Source organism: Penicillium cinerascens, assembly GCF_028974065.1.
Source record: "Penicillium cinerascens strain IBT 15544 chromosome Unknown contig_16_segment0_segment0, whole genome shotgun sequence".
Taxonomy (NCBI): Eukaryota; Fungi; Ascomycota; class Eurotiomycetes; order Eurotiales; family Aspergillaceae; genus Penicillium; species Penicillium cinerascens.
The window spans coordinates 3,232,846-3,253,176 of NW_026695286.1; the positions used below are offsets into that span (position 1 = coordinate 3,232,846).

The window sequence follows — 20,331 nt, forward strand, 5'->3', positions numbered from 1 at the left end:
CGAGCAAATTTACAAATCTCTCCGGCCTTCGCTAGGAAAGTTTTCGCCAGCGCCACCCATAAACGAACCATCAATCATATCCGCATTTAAAAACTGATCGAGATCGACTCTTTGCAATCCGGGTAGGTCAGCAACCAGCGCCCCAAGCCAAGAGTATTCTTCCGCACTAGGGCTTAATTCCTGAGAAATATCCATCGGTCGTTCTCGCTGATGATTGTTAAGTGCTTCGCCGAAGATGGCCACGTCGTCCTTCCTGCGTTGCTGGTGCAGTAGAACAAGTAGATAGGCTGCGCTGCAAGCCTCTCTCATGGTTTCCGTGTCGTAGGTGGAAGCCACCAGGTTGAGTGTCTGTATAGCTTCAGGCAGCATTGCAAGTGATGATCTTGTATCCATCACAAGCAGGACGCAAACGATCTGAAAAGGCACATTGGCAACTTGGTGCCAGGGCGAACAATCCATGACCATGCTCCTTGCACAGCCAAGTGCCTTCTTCAGCAGAACCAGAACCTTTTCCGCAAGCTTAGGAGATATGTCAAGGTTCTGAGTGTGGATGCGCCGAAGAATACAAAGCACCAGATTGCACTGCGCCATGACAGATGGAGGTTCAGTGTGGCTCCCGTCTAGAAGCTTCAAGAGCGTAGGCTCAAGGTCGGTTTCATCTTTTACTTTTCCAGGGTCCATGCGGACTGATACAGGTAGAAGGCCTAGGACCTCACCTGTATAATCGCCCAGCTTGGGTGAAGGAGGCAATGGCAAATCGTCTGTCCGAAAAGATACTCGAGAAAGACCGAGATCGTAGGAGCTCCACACATTTAAGTGATGTGCCACACCGACAAGTCTTCTCTGAATGTCAGGCCGCGCATATTGATCGCACTCGACCGGGGGCGGAAGAACGGAATCATGGTGTTTCTCTGGGTGAAGGCCCGATGCTTCAATGAGGTGCATCAAGGTAGAGCTGGCCATCCATGTAGAATATGGGGAGTCTGTCATTCGAAGGTACGTTGATCTGAGTGTCCATCCAGTAAGAAGATCTAGACATGGAGGGCCGGTAAGATGATGCATTTCTAAGCGTGCTCGTGCCGTGTGAACGAGATGCAGCTCCGTGGCAGTGGCACTCCGTTGTGAGAACAGGCATCCAAGGGCAGCGACACCACATATTACACCATCGTACATTTGAGGTGCCGGAGATGATCGCCAGCGTTCATTGAGCCGCTCGAAAAAGAACGACTGCTCGATGAAGCCGTAGCATGGATCCACCTTGTCGAAATACACCACGGCCAAGCCCTTGAAGTGCTCCCACGAGGTGATCTCAAATATCGACAATGCCGGTCCTGTATCGAGTGGAGACGAGAGCTTTCTTGCTCCAATATTCCACCCGAACAGATTGAGCTTCGGGGCCTTAGCTGGGTCGATCTTCAGGCCGAGCTTCCTTACGAATGCCGCTCCGGAGTTGGCTTCCATGCGTCGGACGAGTTGACAGTGATCTGACTCAACAGGGCTGGGTCCAGATCCAGTTTGCCCTGGAGACTGCTTGGTTGTTTGAAACTCCGGTGAGGGTTGTCTAGTTGCTCGGGACTTTCTTCGGGTTCGATCCTCATAGTAGCAATCGTACTCCCATTCCGTGCAGGTGGTACAGGGTTCGTCCCCATCACACTTTCGCTTACGCTCACGACATGGCTGACAGGCCTTCCGAGCTCTTTTGCGCTTGGATGATTCCATTTCGTTGGGTTTGATGGGAAATGGCTGATGCGGGAGAGTGTGGAACGCGCGGAGGTGAGTCCGGGTTGTACGGGTGTTGCGGGAATGGCGGTGATGTCAACAGCAACGTCAAAACACCGGGCCCCCGACATTTGGCAACGTTAGACTCGATCGTTTGATTCCAAAGCCTCGGCTCTTCATTAGTAGTTAATTCCACATGCTCAGGCAGATACATCCCATTGTTCTCTCTTCAACCATCGAATTTCCCCCTTAGATACCACCAATCATGGCTGCCAAGCTACTGTCGCGCTATCCATGGGCTTCTCACCCCTTCATCGTGGGTGCTCCCATGCGCGTCATGTCAGGCCCCTCACTGGCCGTCGCCATCTCTCGAGCTGGTGGCCTGGGCTTTATTGGTCCCGGTGTCAAAACACAAGACATGGAGGTTGATCTTGTTGAAGCGTCGACCCTGATCAATAAAGCGCGCGCTTCATCTGCGTTTACCGCATTGTCCTCAACAAACCCAATTCTCCCGGTCGGTGTGGGCTTTCAGCTATGGGGAGACGATATCGAGATAGCTGTTGCTACCGTCGAAAAGTTCAAGCCTTGTGCCGCGTGGCTGTATGCCCCGCGCGAGAGCCTCAGTGAATTCGATGATTGGTCACGCAGAATCCGCCAGGTGTCTCCACAAACACAAATATGGATTCAGATAGGTACCTTGGGCGAGTCAAAGCAGCTTCTGCAAAGCCTCGAAAAACCAGATGTTGTAGTCGTGCAGGGATCGGAATCGGGCGGCCACGGGCGGGCGACGGATGGGATGGGTCTCATGACACTGTTTCCTGAAGTCGCAGACGTAATGGCAAGCAGCAACATTCCCCTGCTGGCAGCGGGTGGTATTGCCGATGGGCGTGGAGTCGCAGCAGCGTTGTGTCTCGGAGCTTCAGGGGTCGCAATGGGGACACGGTTCCTAGCTGCCAGCGAAGCACGGATTAGCAAGGGGTATCAAGATGAGGTTGTGCGAGCATCCGACGGTGCAGTTAGCACGACTCGCACACTGCTTTACAATCACCTCAGGGGCACGTTTGGGTGGCCTGCTGAATATAGCCCGAGGACGATTATCAACAGATCCTTCCTGGAGCAGCAAGAAGGCCGCTCGTTTGAAGAGCTCAAGGAGCTTCATGATGAGGCCTCGAAGATGGGAGACAGTGGCTGGGGCCCGGAGGGCAGACTGGCTACCTATGCCGGAGCCTCCGTGGGACTCATCCATCAAGTGGCTGAGGCAGAGACTATCGTTCGAGATGTGCAAAAAGATACACTCAAACGGATTCGGTCTGTCGGGGCCGACAAATAGGCTTGTGCTATCTTACACCTGAACTAAAGATATGGTGATCAATTTAAATCTCAAGTGGAGTTAGACTGGTTTAAGAATGGAGGATGAACTCAAGTTGCCGGTGCCTGATCATGGACCTCCACCGAGTTCGGGGAATCAATTCGTCCAAGAAATTGCAGAGAAAGCCTACGATAGGTCGATCTATGTTCATTAGACGCGATAATCCGAGACATTTTACCATCGATGTTCCGAAGAATGAGTCTTCCCAAGACTCAATAGTTGAGATTAGGTTACAGACATTCAGTAGACTAAGATCCGCTAGGGAAACGGGACGGGCCGAGTTAAGACCTAGCTCACTGGCACAGGCTCTACACAATTGGAATATACCGTATAACAAGATAAAGGGGTAATTAGGCGGGCCTCTTGCGAGAAACATACCTTGCAGTTGAGTGACTCAAATACTAGATTTGAAAGGGTTAATATTAGGAATCGCTAAAATACAAAGAGTGACAATATCCTGTTCTTGTCACATCTGAACCCAACCGTTTATACGAACGCCAAAGCACGAAGCGCCATTGATCCTCATTTCATATTGAGCCAAAAACCTCCAACATCCACGCATCATCAAACCCAGTCATCGGCATAACCTCAGGCAGAGGGGGGCCAGTCTGGACATATTGGTTGTTGATTTCATCGGATGGCAAATTGGGGTACCAAACCTCCATGAGCTTTGGCTCCCACATTTGTTTAATGGATTGTACCATCTTGACACCCTTCTCATAGACGTTGTATTCAGGATTATCAAGATCCGGCATGATGCGAGAGCTCCTTTTCAGGTTATAGAGAATACGGTCGAGGATTTCGAGGACGTTGGCGGTGCTTCGTACCATGTTCCTGTCCCAAGCTGGATCTTCCAAGGTGGAAAGCTTGTATAAGGTGACCAGAGCCCTCGAGAATTGAAAGAAAACTGTAAACGAGATTCCAATATGGTGGTCTGGAGATATTGCGAGGAAGTGGTCTAGCCAGGCTTTGGATGCCTGGAGGCATGTGCATAGACTTTCAAGACGTTGCGTCTCAGGGGAGTTGGGCATAGAGGTAGTTTTGATCGCGATCTCGTGAATCACGATCTCCGCATATGCAAGATACAAAAGAACGGCCTCTGTCCATATTGTCAGCAACTGTGCAGAAGAAAAGATCGGCATTACTGGACTTACTGTCTTGTTGTAAGCGCTGAGGGATCTGACTTTTCACTGATTCCAGCTGCGATTGGAATGCCTTGGTATATAAGAGCGAGTATTTGTTGTTGTCGCCATCCCGCCGCATGTGATAAATTTTGTCCATGATCAACTGAATTTTGACAAGTGTGACTAAAAGTTCATCTTCCGGACATTCTTTGGCTTCCAATAGAACGGATAGACTCTCCTCCATATGAGGGTTCCATCTCAGAGCGTCAATTTTGCACATTGTCAAGGCAATGCTGAGGGGTCATTAGTTCGTTTAGTTTGACAAAGCACAATGAGCGAATACATACCTCGAAGTGAGCAGGAAGCATCCTAGGACCGCCCGGCGCTCTTCCAGGGTTCTGACGGTGGGGATATGCTGTTTCCACCCGACTATGCACTTGAATGCTTGCATCGCGGAGAGCTCCTGAGTAACCGCCTGGTTGATACCAAGGTCACACACAAGCCCCATCAGCACATGAGCGTAAAAGTTGAGGAATGGCTTCCGGGAGTAAGTCGTCCTGTCTCATAAGTTAGGTTAACTTTTTATGGTACTTTCAAAGTCTGATCACGAAACTAACCATGATATAAATGTCATGATGCCGAGGAGCAAGTCCATACTCGGCGAAACCTCAATGAGAAGCTTTTGATGAATGAACATCGTGATTTTACGAAATAAAAGCTCTCTGTGTATGTTCACCGTGGTCGCTACCGCCATAATGCAAAGCCAGAAGAACGGCTTGTCTTCACGTAGTTGATCAGCAGTAACATGTGGAGGAATATAGACGAATGGAAGGAATTTCAGGTTCTGGACACGCATCAGACCAAGTGTCTTCTCGGCTTCCTCTGGCGATATGGGAAGCGCAGAGCAGATATCATGAATCGAATCTATTGATGAGAGCGAGCACGCTGCTGATGATGGCGATGAAATTCCAGGCGAAGCATAAGCACCGATAGGTCCACCGACCGGAGCACCAGTCGGACCTGGTAGGCCATTTGATTGCGGTTTTGCAGTTGCAGATTCCCAATCTGCAGGAACACTAGAAGCACCAGTTGTCTGGAGCAACGATACAATATTATCAAGCTTTGCTTCAAGTTGAGCATTTCTTGAAGCAGAAGAGCGAACACTTCGCTTTCGAACCGTCGGCGATGGCCGACAGTCCTTTTTTAGTCTCTGGCATCTACGAGCTATTAGTCCATGCGATATACACGATCTTCCACAACCCATACCTTTCACAGCCATTTCCAACGCTAAGTAAGATGCACTTGCTTTTTGCGCGAGAACAGTTGATGCAAGCCCGCCCGTAAGGTGCAGGGGTTCCACTTTGGAGTTGGCTGGGCTCCATTCCGATGTCCGACCACAATAGGAATTCGGGAATGAAGATGCGCCACGCAGTGAGTCAAGACTTAGTTTGATCCTGCAAAGGCGACCGCCAGTAGGATTTCGGTTGCGTATATGCTGAAGCAGAAAGATGAATAGGAAATTTCTCAACGCCCAACTGGTCTTCGAAGACTCGGGCGGAGTTGGAACCGTCGAAATCCGTTTGAGGCAGAAAAGTTAAGTCTATGACTAAGACAACTACGGGGGAGAAACCATGTTGATTGCTGCCTACGCAATGCCTCCATTGAAGTATTTCCGATTGGAAAGAAAATCCTAACAATAATTTTTGACTAGCGCATAGTTGTGGCTTCGTATTTGAGATCGATCATGACTTCTCATACAAGGATTAGGCTGCTACGTCGGTCTCACCGGCCGAGCCCCGGACTTAGCCAATACGGATTTAGGATTTCCGGATTGGCCCGAATCCCGGTCTATGAGACGGGAGGAGTACTACACCCCAAACATCCTTAAGTCCACGCGCCGCGCCGCGAAGGATCGTAGTGCCGCGCGAAGGATGAGGCTTGGGCGACCGATTATCTGATTATGTCCTAGTGTGGTGGGGCTTTTCGTTGCCCTTAGCATCTAAGGCTTTCTTATAAACCAGCTTTTATTCCCCGGGTTAAATAAAATTGTGTACTTCTGTCACTACCCGACTTAAAATGGAGCGAAAGGCCTCCGAAGGCCTCAAGGCCGTTGATTCAACCGATCTAAAGCGAGAGATTACATCTGAAGTCCCGTCGAAAGAGATCGACTCTGGTTCATCCTCGCATACTGTGGCAGATGATCCAGATGGTAATCTCGAAGTGGTGACGGAGTCCCCCAAAGATGAGGAAAGGAAATATCTCACCGGGATCAAGCTATTTATGGTCATCTCTGGAGTGACATTGGTTTTCTTCTTAGTGCTGCTTGACATTTCTATTATTGTGACAGTGAGCTTATCTGTGTCATTTGCCATAAACACTTCTGACCCATTACAGGCTATTCCGGTGATTACTACCCATTTTCACTCTCTTGAGGATTTGGGATGGTACGGTAGCTCGTATCAAATTGCCAGGTATTCACTGAACCTTCTTGATCAAATGATTCTGACTAACTCAACAATCAGTGCTTGCTTGCAACCTCTCTCCGGAAGAGTCTATACCAATTTCAAAACAAAGGTATTCCTTCCCCAAACCTTGCTAAGGAGGATCGGTATCTAACCAATTCGTAGTGGACGTTTTTAACCTTCTTTTTTATATTTGAGCTGGGATCGCTTCTCTGTGGCCTAGCAACATCTTCAAAGATGTTGATTGTTGCTCGAGCAGTTGCAGGACTGGGATCGTCTGGTTTGATGAACGGGTCGTTGACCATCGTTTCGTCGTCTGTCCCGTTGCACAAGTCTCCAGGTTTTTGTGAACACGTCTTTTATACTTAGGATCCATACTAACATGCTCTACAGCTCTTATCGGCATCATGATGGGCTGTGAGTTCTCTACAAAAGCTGACTAGTCTGCGATTCACTAACAAAGATGCTAGTCTCTCAACTTGGTGTTGTATTTGGTCCATTGATTGGAGGTGCATTCACTGAATACACCAGCTGGAGATGGTGTAAGTACCACATTCACTACAAGTCTCCCATTGTCTGCGTCTAAACTTTCCTCAGGTTTCTACATCAATCTTCCGATTGGTGCCCTGGTCGCGGTACTTCTCATCTTTGTGGAAATCCCAGACCAAGGAAAAAAGCCCTCGATTAAGTCCGCTATGGACACGATCCTTCACAAACTCGATCTCGTTGGGTTTGTTCTTTTTGCCCCGGCCGCAATCCAGCTTCTGTTGGCCCTTGAATACGGTGGCAGTAAACATCCGTGGGGAAGCGCGACCGTCATTGGACTCTTTTGCGGCGCTGCGGGAACATTTGCATTATTCCTGTACTGGGAGTATCGTCACGGAGATCGAGCGATGATTCCCTTGTCGATGGTTGCGAAGAGAACCGTATGGTCAAGCTGCCTGGTCATGGTCAGCCTTTTCGCCATGGTGCTTTCCGCAGCCTATTATCTACCCGTCTACTTCCAGGCTATCAAGAATGAGACTCCGCTGATGAGCGGAGTCTACATGCTTCCCAGTATTTTGTCACAATTGGCATTTGCGGTGATTTCTGGTGCCCTGAGTAAGTTTCCCCCGCATGGAAGCCAAGCAATCCGATCTAACTTTATCTTTAGTTGGAAAGTTTGGATACTATCTTCCATGGGCTGTTTTTTGTGGAATTGCCACTGCCATCGCAAGTGGTCTTGTTTCCACATTCACGCCATTTACCCCAGTGGGTAAATGGGTGGGATATCAGATCCTTTTGGGAGCTGGTCGAGGGGCTGGGTTTCAAACAGTGAATTCTATCCTGCAGCCAAAATGTCGTGGTAACTAACGATTATTGTCAACAGCCCTTCATCGCAATTCAAAACTCACTTCCACCAAGTGAGATCTCCATTGGCATGTCCATCCTCATGTTCACACAAACGCTGTCTGGCGCGGTGTTTTTGACCTTTGCGGATGTGATTTTCTCGACGGGCCTCAAGACTCTAATTCCAAAGTATGCACCCAACGTGAATCCAGAGGTCATTGTCGCTGCGGGTGCCACCGGCATCCGAAATGTCGTATCGAGCGAGAATCTTCCCGGAGTGTTGAAGGCCTATGCGGATAGTGTAGACCACGTCTTCTACATGTCTGCAGGGCTTGGCGTTTTCTGCATGGTATTTGCATTCGGCATGGGATGGAAGGATGTTCGGAAAAAGAAACCTACGGGGCAAGTTTGAAGCGGGATATCGACGTTTGGACCCTCTCCTATCAAATTGCGGGCATTTATAGCGATGGCTACTTAGAGTTAATCTTAATCTAATGAAAAATCCCACGGCACAGATCTCACTCATTTGCTCGGCTTTTTTACCTAGTTTTCGGGTAAATTTACTTTGCCTCGACCTGCCGTCCTTGGGTTGCCTCCCTGGTGCCAAGTTAGGGGCAACTTCCCCGTTCGTTCGAGCCACGCTTGCCCGTGCCTGTGCCTGCCAATAAGAGGCCAAGAAAGAGCGGCCCGGAGGTCAAAGCAGACGTATGGGCCCAGAACTCACGGAATGGCCGATTAGCGATAGCACTACGGCACTAGTCTACCTTGGGGTACGCTGTCTGGCATCGTCGTATCCATAGGTTGTGAGAATCGCGATATCCTTAATTATCACGTCATCTTAGTCTACGTAAAATGTCATATACCGGGCACGTTGGTCAGCGCTAGATAATAAATAAGACATGAACAAACGCCCTTCCACGCGCTACCTCTCTCTCCTGTTTTCTCAAAAGCTGCAGGGTCCGCAGATCCTTTTTTTTTTTCATTGAACTTCATATACGCTCCAATCTTTCCAACTCGATTGTCGAAATTTACCATGTCGAAGAAGGATGACGAGAAACATCAGTCAGGCTACGTCCTCGGGACCGAACTCGACGGATCGGGCTCCTTCGATACCATCACAGCCCTGGTAGCTGAAGGTGGGACGCTTCGGGGGGTTTGCGCGATCTGCGTGTCTTGACTAACATGGACTTGAATTGTCCTCTCGACAGACCACGAGCATCAAATCAAGCTCCGGACGATGTCTTGGCAGAAGACCGCCTGTTTACTCGCCGGCGACCAGGTGTGTTTGGCAATCATGGCCCAGTCATGGTCTCTCTCGTGAGTTGGACTTCCAGTTCCCTTCGTGAACCCTACTCAGACGCATACAGGGTTCTGGGATGGGTTCCAGGCATCATCACCATGGTTCTCTCGGGAATCATTTTCTGGATCACCTCTATTACCATGCACAAGTACATCATGAAGAACCCCCAGATCAAGAATATCTGTCGGTCGTCCGCGCCTTCCGCTGGCTCCATCTTATACTGACCATTTGATCACGGATAGGTGATTTTGGTTATTATATCTTCGGCAAGAACCGAGTCGCCTACATCTTCTCTGCATTCATGCTACTTGCCAATAACATCCTGCTTATCGGTTTCCACATCCTCACCGGTGCGAAAGTCCTGAATACCCTGTCAGGCCACACGTTGTGCACGGCAGTCTTCGCAATCATCGTGACACTTATGGGAATCCTGGTGTCTGCTCCACGAACTCTCCAGCACGTCAGCTTCATGTCTATGTTTTCTTGTGAGTGACCGTTCTCTCTTTGCCCTCTGTCATCCGCGCACGGGTACTCACCGTGTTCTTTCCTTGCCTTCAGCTGCTTGCATGGGAATTGCAATCCTTCTCTTCCTCGTTTTTGCCGGCATCGAGAAGGCTCCTCTCTACGGGTACAACGGCGACTACCCAACCGATGGAGCGGTCAAGACCTACGCATTCCCTCTTCCAGGAACCACCTGGGTCGCATGCATGAACGCCGTCTTGAACATCACATTCCTCTGGGTTCCCCAGATTCTGTTCCCCACGTTCATCGCCGAGATGGAGCGACCGCAAGACTTCCCCAAGTCATTGGCTGTGCTTGCTACAATTTCAGCCATCCTGTTCATCATTCCTCCGGCGATCGGTTTCCGATACCTGGGTCAGTACGCCACAGCCCCTGCCTTTGGCAGTCTGGGAGTCGTATCGTACAAAAAGGCGTCCTTCGGATTCGTCATCGTGCCTACTCTCATTATCGGTGTCATTTACGCAAACGTGACTGCCAAGCTGCTCTATACTCTCACGATGGGCAAGTCTCGACACGCACATAGCAATACCTTCATTGGATGGGGAGTCTGGGGTCTGATCATGATCGGAATCTGGATGCTCGCTTTCGTTTTCTCCGAAGTTGTTCCCAGCATGGGAGATTTCCTATCTCTCCTCAGTGCCGCCTTCGACTCCTTCTTCGGTTTCATCTTCTTTGCGATTGCTTACTGGAAGCTTTACCGCGGGAACCTCTTCAATGGTATGGGGAGGGCAGCCATGACCGTCACCCATGCTTTCATCATGGTCGTCGGCCTGTTCATTCTTGGCCCTGGCCTATATGCGGCTGTGAAAGCCATCATTGCCGATTATTCGGGGTCTATCACGCCTGCTTTTACGTGCGCGAATGCTGCTCTATGAGCTACGAGGTCATGAGAAAATTGGGTTCAATTTTTTACGATTTTGCCAAGATCAAAGGTAGGAACTACGGGACCGTTAACTGGAAGAATATACATGTTTTCCTAGCTCTGTATTGGCCTATTGGATGTGCTCGAATGCCACTCGGTAAATCCCATGCTCTCATTGAGCAGGTTGTTCCAAGTGGCTAGCCGTGGACATGGCTATACCGTTCTCATATATGGTGGGGGTCCATTCTACCTATTCGGATCTTAAATGACACAATTGACATCTGAGCCGTCCAAACTTGGCTGGGACCTAGACCTTTTCAAGAATTGCACTTCTGAACATCCACCCGCATTCACTTCTCCCGATGTATGATAAATCCGGAAGTCAGGGCTAAGGATCCCCGTCTGGGGGATCAGGTATTCCCAAATCTTTTGCATTCATCCCAAGGATGTCAGATCCACGTCGGGTCACTGAATTTATGAGAGGCCTGGAATGCCACTCTGATTGTTTGATGATGACGAGACCGAGAAGTTTCCAGTGTACCTCTGGACTTGTAAGCGAATTTCCTGATCGATGGCTGGAATCGGTGAATCAAAAGATACAGCTTCACAACCACATAACTTAGGCTGAAGGCTTGACGGCCGTGGCAACGTCTATCATGTTCTCTTATAATACACCTACGGGTATCTCTACAAAGGAAGCAAAAGTGACATCACATCATCGTGTAATTTTGTCCTGGTAAATAGATGTCCAGGTACCACAGCACCACGAACCCGAGCGAACGGGACACAGCACTTGATAGAATTTGAGGGCCACAGATCAAACCAGACGTAGTCATCCATCCCACCGAAATAAACCAGCAAGTCGAAACAGCATAACCCGATCCAACCAAATCAGCCCAGAATATCCATCACGCAGCGACCCAGACATCCATCATTCCTAGACCATCAGCACGACCAGCCGAATGGGCTAATCTACTGCTCAGTCTGGAAGTAGTTAAGGAGGACGGAGCGCTCCTGGGACTCCTCACCCCAGTCCTTAACAACAACGCAAGAGCAGTTAACGACCTTGCGGGCGTTGCCCTCACGGTCAAGGGTGCCTGAACGATAAATATTAACGCAAGTCAAACCACACCGGAATTCAGGGTTCCTTACAGAGACCGACCCACTCGCCGAGCATCTTGCCATCGGGGACCTTGATCAGGGGGATCTTGTGCTCGGAGCACAGGGCGACAACGAGCTTCTTGTAGGCCTCCTCCTCGCAGCCCTCGTTGAGGACACACATGTGGGCCTCGCGGCGGTCGAGGGCCTTGGCAGCCTCGCGCAGACCACGGGCAAGACCGTCGTGGATCAGGGAGATGCGCAGGACACCCTTCAGAGCGTCGAGGACGGACATCTGGCCGGAGCCAGCGTCAGCGGAAACCTCGACCTCGTCGGCAGCGACGGGGGGTTGGACATGGTCTCTTCTCCGTCCGACTGTTGGAAGAGATTGTTAGTTTTCCGAGGTATTCATTGTGGGCTTCGTATGCGACAGCTGCAACAGGCAAAGGACTGAACATGGACGTTTCCCGGGAGGTTTCAGAGCTTCAACTTGCACAGCTCCGGTCGTCGAGATGTTGAGGCGGCGACATGCGCGGGGCAATGAGAACTTCTCAACAGGTATATCCAGCCCGGTCCTTCACGTTGTCTGCGGCATTGAAGATCGCTGAAGATGTAGAACGTACCATTTTGGTTGTAATTGTTATGTTCAAGAATGTCGAATGATCCTCGAAGAGTATTTTTGGTGATGGAGATTAGATGGGTTAGAGCACGGGCAAATTTTGGTGGATTTCGATTTTCGGCTGTGTGTGCCCTACGCTTAGTCACCGCCTTTTGTTTCGTTGTCACGTGACCATACACCCCCGATGTAGAGGAATCTCTACTATGCCAATTTTACGGGGACTTCAGGATTTTTGGGGATTTCAAGTTCAGAGACTGCGAAGAGAAGTGAATTCGTTACGTGAACGCAAGAGGTATCATAATCATACAATCAAAATCAGCCCTATACACCGCAAACTGCTGAAATTCTGCCGATCGCGCCATAAAAATAGCGAGGACGCTGCAATCAAAGAGAACTAGAAGTATGTACCGGTCCGGGGATAGCCGTGACCATTAAGAACGGCGGAACCGTTCGTTTCAGCAAAAGCACTAGGATCGTGACCGTTCGTCTGAAGGTTTGCTCCAGTGGAGGGCTCTGGGTCGATGTGCATGCTCAGAAATTCGAGCTCGAGTCCATTAAGATGAGGGATGTGCGGGACGAGATCCATGAAATCAGATAGCTAGAAGTTTTGTTAGTGATACTGTCAGAGATGAAATGAAAGAGGGGCAACGCTTACTCTGATCCAGAAGACATGCTCCATGTCTTCGTACTTGGGTCGCGTTTCATGATCCAGTTTCATAATATCTCCGAACGATGCGTTGTGGTGTTTAGGGTCATCCGTATATACGAGCATCCGGCGAGTGCACCGCCAGAGATTGTTGCGCTGAGTTGGGGTCGCTTTGCGTTTCTCCCAGCTGGCATACTGAGACAATTGGAGGTCATTGGTAGCCAGCAAGGGAGCAACCAAGTAGTTGGGAATCCATTTCTCGTCCGCAACATCTTCAGCACAAGTAGGGTCGAACTGGCGAGTGACCGCAGTGACGAGAGGCATGAAGTTCTTGAGCCAGGTGTAGCTCCGAGCACGAGGATCGTTGGTGCTCACGAACTTGGCGGAGACACGAAGGCGGCCGGGGAGAGCATCACGGCGTCGTTTTTCTTGGGCCTCTTGATCGCGACGCATCTTCATGACGCGCGCACGCTCCTGCTCAATTCGCCTCATTTTCTCCTCCTCGGCTTGTTTGGCCTTTCGTTGTTCGGCTTCTTGGCGCTTGCGCTCGTCCTCTTCAGCCTTTTCACGGGCAGCTCGGGCAGCTCGGGCAGCTCGTTCTTCTTCTTCCTTCGCGAGACGAACACGCTCGGCTTCCTCTGCGATTCGCTTCTCTTCCGCAACGCGTTCTTCCTCGATCTTCTTCACTTCTGCCTGGCGACGTTTCTCAGCCTCAATCTCAGCTCGCTTCTCTTCAGTTGGGGCTTCAGGAACACAGCTGGTATTGGCCTCGCGAGGTTCCGATTTGACGTCTTCATTCTTCTTGGTAGGATCATGATCGGGTGACGGTTGGGAAGGAGTTGATTTCTTAAAGTTCTCAATAGGCTTGCGTGTCGTGCTTTCCGCATTTCGCGAGCTTGCGTCTTGAGGTCGACGATGAGATTTTTCACCATCCACTGCATCATCGGTCTTGCGAGGACCGCCGTTCATAATAATTGATGGCTTCTCGTCGGGGAGGACTCGCCGCTTCTTCTTCCGTGACTCAGGTGATAGTCGATCGCTATCCCCATCCCGCGAGCGAGACCTTTCGGGGGAGGTGTCGGCACGAATGCGTTTCAAGGATGACACGGGGTCGGGTGCGGAATCGTTGCGGGACTTGGATCCTTCCTCGCGGCCAGAATCGGATGAGAAAAGGCTAGATCTTCCTTCGCCCTCACGCTCGTGCTCCTGGTCTTGAGGGCGGCGCCCAGCGATGAGCCGTCGCTTTCGATTCTCGTCAGGCCGAGCCACACCACTGGACTCACTACCTCTTCTTGCAGATGGTATTTTAGGCTTCACGGATTCGGGGCGGCCTGAATCGTGATCGGAACTAGCAAGAGCGTTGTCGTTAATCTCTCGAGGCACCTTTGGACGACTCATAGCCTTGGCCTTTTCCTTCTCGCGCCGCTTCTCTTTCAATGTGTCGATATCCTTCAGTGCGCGCTGACGGTTGGGGCTGTCGCTCGCTTTATTCGGGCGAGGAACAGGAGAAGAGGATTCCCTGCGTGTAGATTGTTTGTCGTCCTTGTCTTTGCGAGCACGGCGGGGGGAGGATAGGTCTTTGTTGGCTTTGCGAGACCCTCCATACCTCTCGAAAGCAGATTTCAAAATCTCGTGTTCTTCCTCCCAATTCTCGCCTTGTCGGGCCTTAGAGAGCTCGAAATAGGTGGCGCCATCAAACAGGCGACGGGTAGGATCGAATCCAGGCTGATTAAGGATAAGTTGAATGATGGCGGGTTTACCACGTCCAATGGCAGCGAGCATGGGCGTGTTGTATCCTGATTTCTGACCATGTCCCTTCATCGGATTCGGGTCCGCATCGGCATCGCCCATTGCGTACATTAGAGATAGCACGTCTTCATGGCCACCTTTGGCAGCAGCAATCAAGGATGCGTTGTCTGCTTTCTGCAAGATATTTAAAACGCTAACAACACCTTGCTCGTCGCCCTTGGCCGCGTATTCGCGCAGTTTCTCCGGTGTCGCTTGTGTCCACAAGAACTCGTTTCTTGTTGCTTCGCTTCGGCCAGTCTTGCGGCGACTCGCTGCGCCGCTTAGGGGTGGGGGACTCCGTGAAGGGCTGGCCACCGATGCCCGTCGCGACAAAGAAGTCTTACCGTCAAACCTGGTATGCTCCTCTGAACGTCGGCTGGGTCGGGAGCTGGCTTTGGCATCAGCGATGGCTTTCCGGATCTCGTCGTATTCTTCGTCCTTCAAATCAGACGGGACTAATTCATAGGGTTCATCTCCAGAGGCATTCAAGGTTCGAGGATTGGCGCCTGCGTCGAGCAGAAGCTTGATCACTTCTATATGCCCATTCTCCACCGCATCAATGAGGGGTGTATCTTTGTCGATGTTGTGGGTGTCAATTTCGCAACCAGCCTTCAACAGAAACTCGACAATAGGTGCTTCGCCATTAAGAGACGCGATCTGCAACGGGGTATTGCCGGCATTATCGGGGACATTTAAATCTTCAGGTCGTTCTTCATGACGCTGGACCACTTGATCATATTTTCCATCCGCACAAGCTCTGGCCAGAAGGGTGCGGCCGCTCTTGTCCTTGAGCTTTTTGGGTCCAATCTGTTTCGCGGGCGATGCCGAAGCGCCTACCCCGGACCCAAGCCTCCTCAAATGAGCACTAGGGAGTGGGGAGCCGCTGGCAGACGAAGAGGTGGACTGCCGGTCTTCCGAGGCTTGCCGTTGAAAACCAGAGAGAAGGGGTGTAGGGGCTTTCTTCTTGGCTGGGAGGTGAGAACCGGACACGGATCGTTGGTGAGAATGGCGAGTAGGAGAAACCGAGCGAGCACTGGGAGACGGTCGTGAGAAACGGTGGTTGTTGACATGTTTAAGGTTCGCGTAGGTGGCCGAGTCGCGTCGTCGCTCCCGCTTTTCCTCGACGCTGTCGCTAAAACTCCTCTTTCGGTAGGGCCGCGGCCTGTCTGTGCCACTGCGACGACTTTCCTCCAATACGTCGGGCGCGACAGAGGGCACATCGTCGACCTTCTCGACTTTGACGACCGACGGCGGCGAGACGGCTCTCTCAGACGGACGGGGCGACCGAGAAGGTCGGTCTCGATTATCTCGATTGTCTCGATCTACTCGGTCTCCATTGATTCGAGGTTTCTTTGGTTGATTGCCATCAACGCCGTCGAACGGTCGGCGTTGCGGATCGTGTCGAATGTGTTTCCTCTTCTTCTCCGGTGACAATGACTCACGGCCCGACTGAATGATGGTTTCGGCCTCCGAGTCGGCCCTTGGGCTCGGGGGCCCTTCCTCCTCCGATTCCACCGGTTTATCATCGCTGGGTCGTTGTTGTTGAACAGGCTTCCCAGGCGATGAAGGTCCCGAGTCCACCTTCACCGGGGCGAGGGCATTGGGACTGACATCCAGGGCAACTGGTAGGGAAACTGCCTCGACATCACTCATAGCGATAGCACTCGATGTGTCAGGATTCCGCTCGTCATTTTGGGAGTACGCGACAGGCAAGACGACCGTGGTCGGCAACGCCAGCGACGGTGCGCGTTGATCACGGCGAGAAAAGCACTACCCGAGGGCGGGAAGACGATTAGGATTGGAGGCGGGGATTATCCTTCCAGATAGGCAATTATAGGATGAATGTAGAAGATAGAAGGTATATGGAATGAGAAGAAAAGATGAGTGGTGAGGAAAAGCGACCGGGGGGGGAGAAAGAAGGGAAAGGGAAAGACGGGAGAGGAGAGAGAACTTGGAATGGGGGCAGTGGCCAGTGGCTAAGGAGAGAGAGATCGCTGGTTCGAGCTTCAGGGTGTGGCCACTGTGAATCATCCACTCCTCCCACCTCGAAAAACCCACCCCCGACATTCTTTTCGCTTGCAACTAGTTCTCTATCTCTCCCAGTCTCCTTTTTCGCACTCGGCTGCCGCCTGCGTGCACGGCACGGGCCCTTCACACGCAGTGCCATTCCGAACGCAGCAAAACCAGCCTGACTCCACTTGTGTGGCGATCTGCTCGATGCGGCCACTCAGCTCCTCGAGGGTACGGAGTGCCGGTACCTCCGATAGTACTGTCGACTACTGTAGATAAACTTTAGTGCTTCTATTCCTCATAGTCCTAGCTCCCCTAGTGGGCTGATAGTGGACATTATGTCCCGGCGGTTCTGCGTAAACGAGGATCGGCCTCACCAGCCCTCCAAATCTCCATTTCTCCACCTTCAGTGGGGACCTCGCACTGCATGTTTGCCATGACACAACCTGTCTCTCACACCTGTCACCATGTATCGCCTCTACGGCATTGATAATGCCCTCGATGCCGCTGGCATGGACGCCGTCGACCTCCTACGTGCCTTTTTCCTCCTCGCCGCTGCCTCGGTACGCTAGTTTCCAGGGGATTGTCTCCAAATCCACATTCACCACGTTTCGCCAGTTCAGGGAGCTAACACACCTCGCAGAGCCTGTCGGTCAGCATCCCGTCCTCCCTGCGCTCTCGCTTCCTCATCTATGGCCCGCGTGCGACCTCGACGGGCTCGGGGTCCCGGCCTCCTGCTGGGAATACCTCCGGCCTGCTCGACTACCTCGCGACCTGGCAGGTGCCACACGTCTATTTCACCCATTTCTACATCGCGTCCGTACTGTCATCCGCCTTCTGGGGGTTCCAGTTGTTCTTTCGCGGGGCCGTCTTTCAGGCGGTCGCGTCGCGGGTGAGCGAGGAGCACCGACTGCAGTCGATGTCCTTGACACAGGTCATGATCTGTTGGCTACTACTTGCCATGCAAGGATCCCGGCGGTTATGGGAGTCCTTTGCTTTTGCGAAGCCTTCTACGTCGAAGATGTGGTTCATGCATTGGTTGTTGGGCCTTGGGTTCTACCTGGCTGCGGGTGTGGCCATCTGGATTGAGGGATCGGGTATGAGTACATTGCGCACGTGTGGTATTTTATTGCTGACAAGCGGGTCTGTAGGAACCATTCTGACTCGGTCTGTCACCATCGACCACATCAAGATCACAAATGCCCCGACCATGCGCACCTTCTTCTGCGTTCCATTGTTCCTTATAGCCTCTGGCATGCAGCACGATTGCCACCACTTCCTCTTCTCATTGAAGAAATATACCCTCCCAGACCACCCCATCTTTCGTGGCATCGTATGCCCGCATTACGGAGCTGAGTGCGTCATCTATCTGTCTCTCGCAGTACTGGCTGCTCCGCCAGGTCAGGTGGTAAACAAGACCATGCTTTCCTGTCTGGCTTTTGTGGCAGTGAACCTCGGTCTGACTGCCCAGACGACCAAGCAGTGGTACATGCAGAAATTCGATAAAGAGGCGGTGCAAAATCGGTGGCTTATGATTCCGTACGTTTATTAAACGCAGACGGATCAATATCGAGGAAAAGAAATAATAAACCGTTCAATCGAGCCCGATGCTTAGATTGGTCGCTCATCGTCCACCGAGAAACTTGAGGGAATTTCCCATCTTCGCGACTTTCAGAACATCTCTATACGTGAGACTTGTCCGCGTTTCCCGCTGGTACCAGCCAGCACGGTACGGATTCTTCTCGCGCAGAAGATCCCAGTTGCAGATCGTGTCTGCAGTCAAGTCTTCGTCCTTGGTCGTCTCGGCAATGCCGTGGAGATAATCCGTATATAGATCAGCCCTTGTAATCAGCAGACTTCGTCTCTCTTGTAGAATCCGGTATTGTGGCTTCCGATTGTGATCGGCCATGTTTGAAGCACTCCCGCCGGCTTTCCCCTCGTCATTTGCATCTTGACTATTCTTCTTGTAAATATCCAGCACGATGGGAGCACCGAGGCTCACAGTTGCCACCAGTGGGTAATATGCAGCCCCGTCTTCATGCGGCATGATTCCCTGGCCAGGATTATACTCATTCACCAGGACATGATTGGGTGCACCGTGTGGCGCATCATTGAAGATTCCAAGCTCTTTCAACCGCGGCTCAGTGACCGGGGATACCAGCCAGGATGGCAATGGAGATGCAAGTAACGTGTTAGACTTGGTGAGCGATGACGGCCATGTCTGGAGCCTGCGATGTGACAGATGAGTCCAGCGTGGCAGAGGCGCCGATGATACCTGAGAAGATGTTAGCGCACGTAGGGCCGAACAGTCAATGTAAGTGATATCAAAGTATCGGGAACATCAGACCCGGTATAGCAAGAGACATGAACTATACGCCCAAATACCAATTCCACCAATCAATCAATGAAAATGTATCACAGATATTACTCACCTTCTGCAATAGCCAGGTCTCCTCGTCCTCGGAAACGAAGTCAGATATGTAGAATGCGTCTGAGGGCAACGAGGTGATGCGCGCTGCCTCGAGATCACAGGCCATCTCCCTCCACTTTTAGCTCTTATTCTAAGCACAGGGTCCCATTATTTATGGAAAAGAGAAGCAATAACAAAGTCCAGAGAAGAGGAGGCTGAATCGATAACCAGATCCCACGTCACTTTATGCCTCAGGCCACCAGCCCCACATCCAACCGAGCAAACATTCACCGTTCACTTCTCGATCTACAGGTCCGGATCAGTGAACTGTAACTTCAGACCTTTCTCCATACCATAGCCATGGCCCCCAAGAACAACGCCAAGGGTGCCGCCAAGGGCAAGGGCAAGGACGCCGGCGATGACAAGGGCAAAGGCAAGGGCGCCGTGAAGGGCGCGCAATCAATCCAAGTGCGGCACATTCTTGTATGTTCACTGTTCTTTTTCTGTCTCAGCACTGGACTTGAATTTCCTTCAGTGTGCATGGACTCAACTGGTGCAGTACCGTGGACAAAAATTTAATGCATATCTAGTGCGAGAAACACGCGAAGAAAGAAGAGGCGCTGGAGAAGCTGCGCAATGGGACCAAGTTTGACGAGGTTGCGCGCGAGTTCTCGGAGGATAAGGCGAGGCAAGGTAAATCGCATTCTTGGTTGATATATGCAGAGCTGGGATTGAGTGCTGATTCTTTGTAGGAGGCGCCCTTGGCTGGAAGACTCGGGGAAGTCTCGATCCCGCGTTCGAGAACGTGGCTTTCGAGCTGGAGGCCAGTACTACCGGGAACCCCAAGTATGGAGAGGCAAAGACCGGCTTTGGTTACCATATCATCATGGTCGAGGGGCGGAAATGAGGAGAGACGTGATGTTTCATGAATTGATGTAGATACTTCGCATTGATACTCCATTTGATGAATCCTACAGGATCTTGTTTTCATGAATGATGCTTATAATTGATTTTTTTAACTCTAACTTTGGCGATGTCAGTTAATTCTGTACATGAGACCAACTTCAAAAGAA

General features: G+C 51.2%; 9 protein-coding genes across 9 annotated transcripts; 5 read left to right on the forward strand and 4 right to left on the reverse strand.

Annotated features, from left to right (window-relative positions):
• Nucleotides 1-9: 9 nt before the first annotated feature.
• On the reverse strand, nucleotides 10-1,719 carry N7498_001208 (uncharacterized protein; the record flags this gene model as incomplete). Its single annotated transcript, XM_058448271.1, has 1 exon — nucleotides 10-1,719. One exon carries the CDS (start codon nucleotides 1,717-1,719, stop codon nucleotides 10-12), a length of 1,710 nt encoding a protein of 569 aa, XP_058313682.1.
• Nucleotides 1,720-1,984: 265 nt separating this feature from the next.
• On the forward strand, nucleotides 1,985-3,049 carry N7498_001209 (nitronate monooxygenase; the record flags this gene model as incomplete). The annotated part of the gene is made up of 1 exon (XM_058448272.1): nucleotides 1,985-3,049. One exon carries the CDS (start codon nucleotides 1,985-1,987, stop codon nucleotides 3,047-3,049), a length of 1,065 nt encoding a protein of 354 aa, XP_058313683.1.
• A 566-nt stretch (nucleotides 3,050-3,615) lies between these two features.
• N7498_001210 (uncharacterized protein) lies at nucleotides 3,616-5,594 on the reverse strand (the record flags this gene model as incomplete). Its single annotated transcript, XM_058448273.1, has 5 exons — nucleotides 3,616-4,187; nucleotides 4,243-4,505; nucleotides 4,560-4,769; nucleotides 4,830-5,429; nucleotides 5,479-5,594. 5 exons carry the CDS (start codon nucleotides 5,592-5,594, stop codon nucleotides 3,616-3,618), a joined length of 1,761 nt encoding a protein of 586 aa, XP_058313684.1.
• Nucleotides 5,595-6,288: 694 nt separating this feature from the next.
• N7498_001211 (MDR family MFS transporter) lies at nucleotides 6,289-8,415 on the forward strand (the record flags this gene model as incomplete). The annotated part of the gene is made up of 9 exons (XM_058448274.1): nucleotides 6,289-6,558; nucleotides 6,607-6,683; nucleotides 6,735-6,786; nucleotides 6,840-7,014; nucleotides 7,068-7,091; nucleotides 7,145-7,216; nucleotides 7,272-7,775; nucleotides 7,828-7,988; nucleotides 8,044-8,415. 9 exons carry the CDS (start codon nucleotides 6,289-6,291, stop codon nucleotides 8,413-8,415), a joined length of 1,707 nt encoding a protein of 568 aa, XP_058313685.1.
• A 621-nt stretch (nucleotides 8,416-9,036) lies between these two features.
• Nucleotides 9,037-10,700, forward strand: N7498_001212 (uncharacterized protein; the record flags this gene model as incomplete). Its single annotated transcript, XM_058448275.1, has 5 exons — nucleotides 9,037-9,139; nucleotides 9,212-9,320; nucleotides 9,371-9,486; nucleotides 9,546-9,788; nucleotides 9,862-10,700. The coding sequence occupies 5 exons, from the start codon at nucleotides 9,037-9,039 to the stop codon at nucleotides 10,698-10,700; spliced, it is 1,410 nt and encodes a 469-aa protein (XP_058313686.1).
• A 959-nt stretch (nucleotides 10,701-11,659) lies between these two features.
• On the reverse strand, nucleotides 11,660-16,491 carry N7498_001213 (putative histone deacetylase complex subunit (Hos4); the record flags this gene model as incomplete). Its single annotated transcript, XM_058448276.1, has 5 exons — nucleotides 11,660-11,784; nucleotides 11,840-12,160; nucleotides 12,409-12,525; nucleotides 12,813-13,002; nucleotides 13,060-16,491. 5 exons carry the CDS (start codon nucleotides 16,489-16,491, stop codon nucleotides 11,660-11,662), a joined length of 4,185 nt encoding a protein of 1,394 aa, XP_058313687.1.
• An 824-nt stretch (nucleotides 16,492-17,315) lies between these two features.
• On the forward strand, nucleotides 17,316-18,400 carry N7498_001214 (putative 3-oxo-5-alpha-steroid 4-dehydrogenase; the record flags this gene model as incomplete). The annotated part of the gene is made up of 3 exons (XM_058448277.1): nucleotides 17,316-17,411; nucleotides 17,492-17,945; nucleotides 18,000-18,400. 3 exons carry the CDS (start codon nucleotides 17,316-17,318, stop codon nucleotides 18,398-18,400), a joined length of 951 nt encoding a protein of 316 aa, XP_058313688.1.
• Nucleotides 18,401-18,472: 72 nt separating this feature from the next.
• On the reverse strand, nucleotides 18,473-19,385 carry N7498_001215 (uncharacterized protein; the record flags this gene model as incomplete). The annotated part of the gene is made up of 2 exons (XM_058448278.1): nucleotides 18,473-19,123; nucleotides 19,281-19,385. The coding sequence occupies 2 exons, from the start codon at nucleotides 19,383-19,385 to the stop codon at nucleotides 18,473-18,475; spliced, it is 756 nt and encodes a 251-aa protein (XP_058313689.1).
• Nucleotides 19,386-19,618: 233 nt separating this feature from the next.
• Nucleotides 19,619-20,165, forward strand: N7498_001216 (peptidylprolyl isomerase; the record flags this gene model as incomplete). Its single annotated transcript, XM_058448279.1, has 3 exons — nucleotides 19,619-19,741; nucleotides 19,849-19,951; nucleotides 20,011-20,165. 3 exons carry the CDS (start codon nucleotides 19,619-19,621, stop codon nucleotides 20,163-20,165), a joined length of 381 nt encoding a protein of 126 aa, XP_058313690.1.
• Nucleotides 20,166-20,331: the final 166 nt, after the last annotated feature.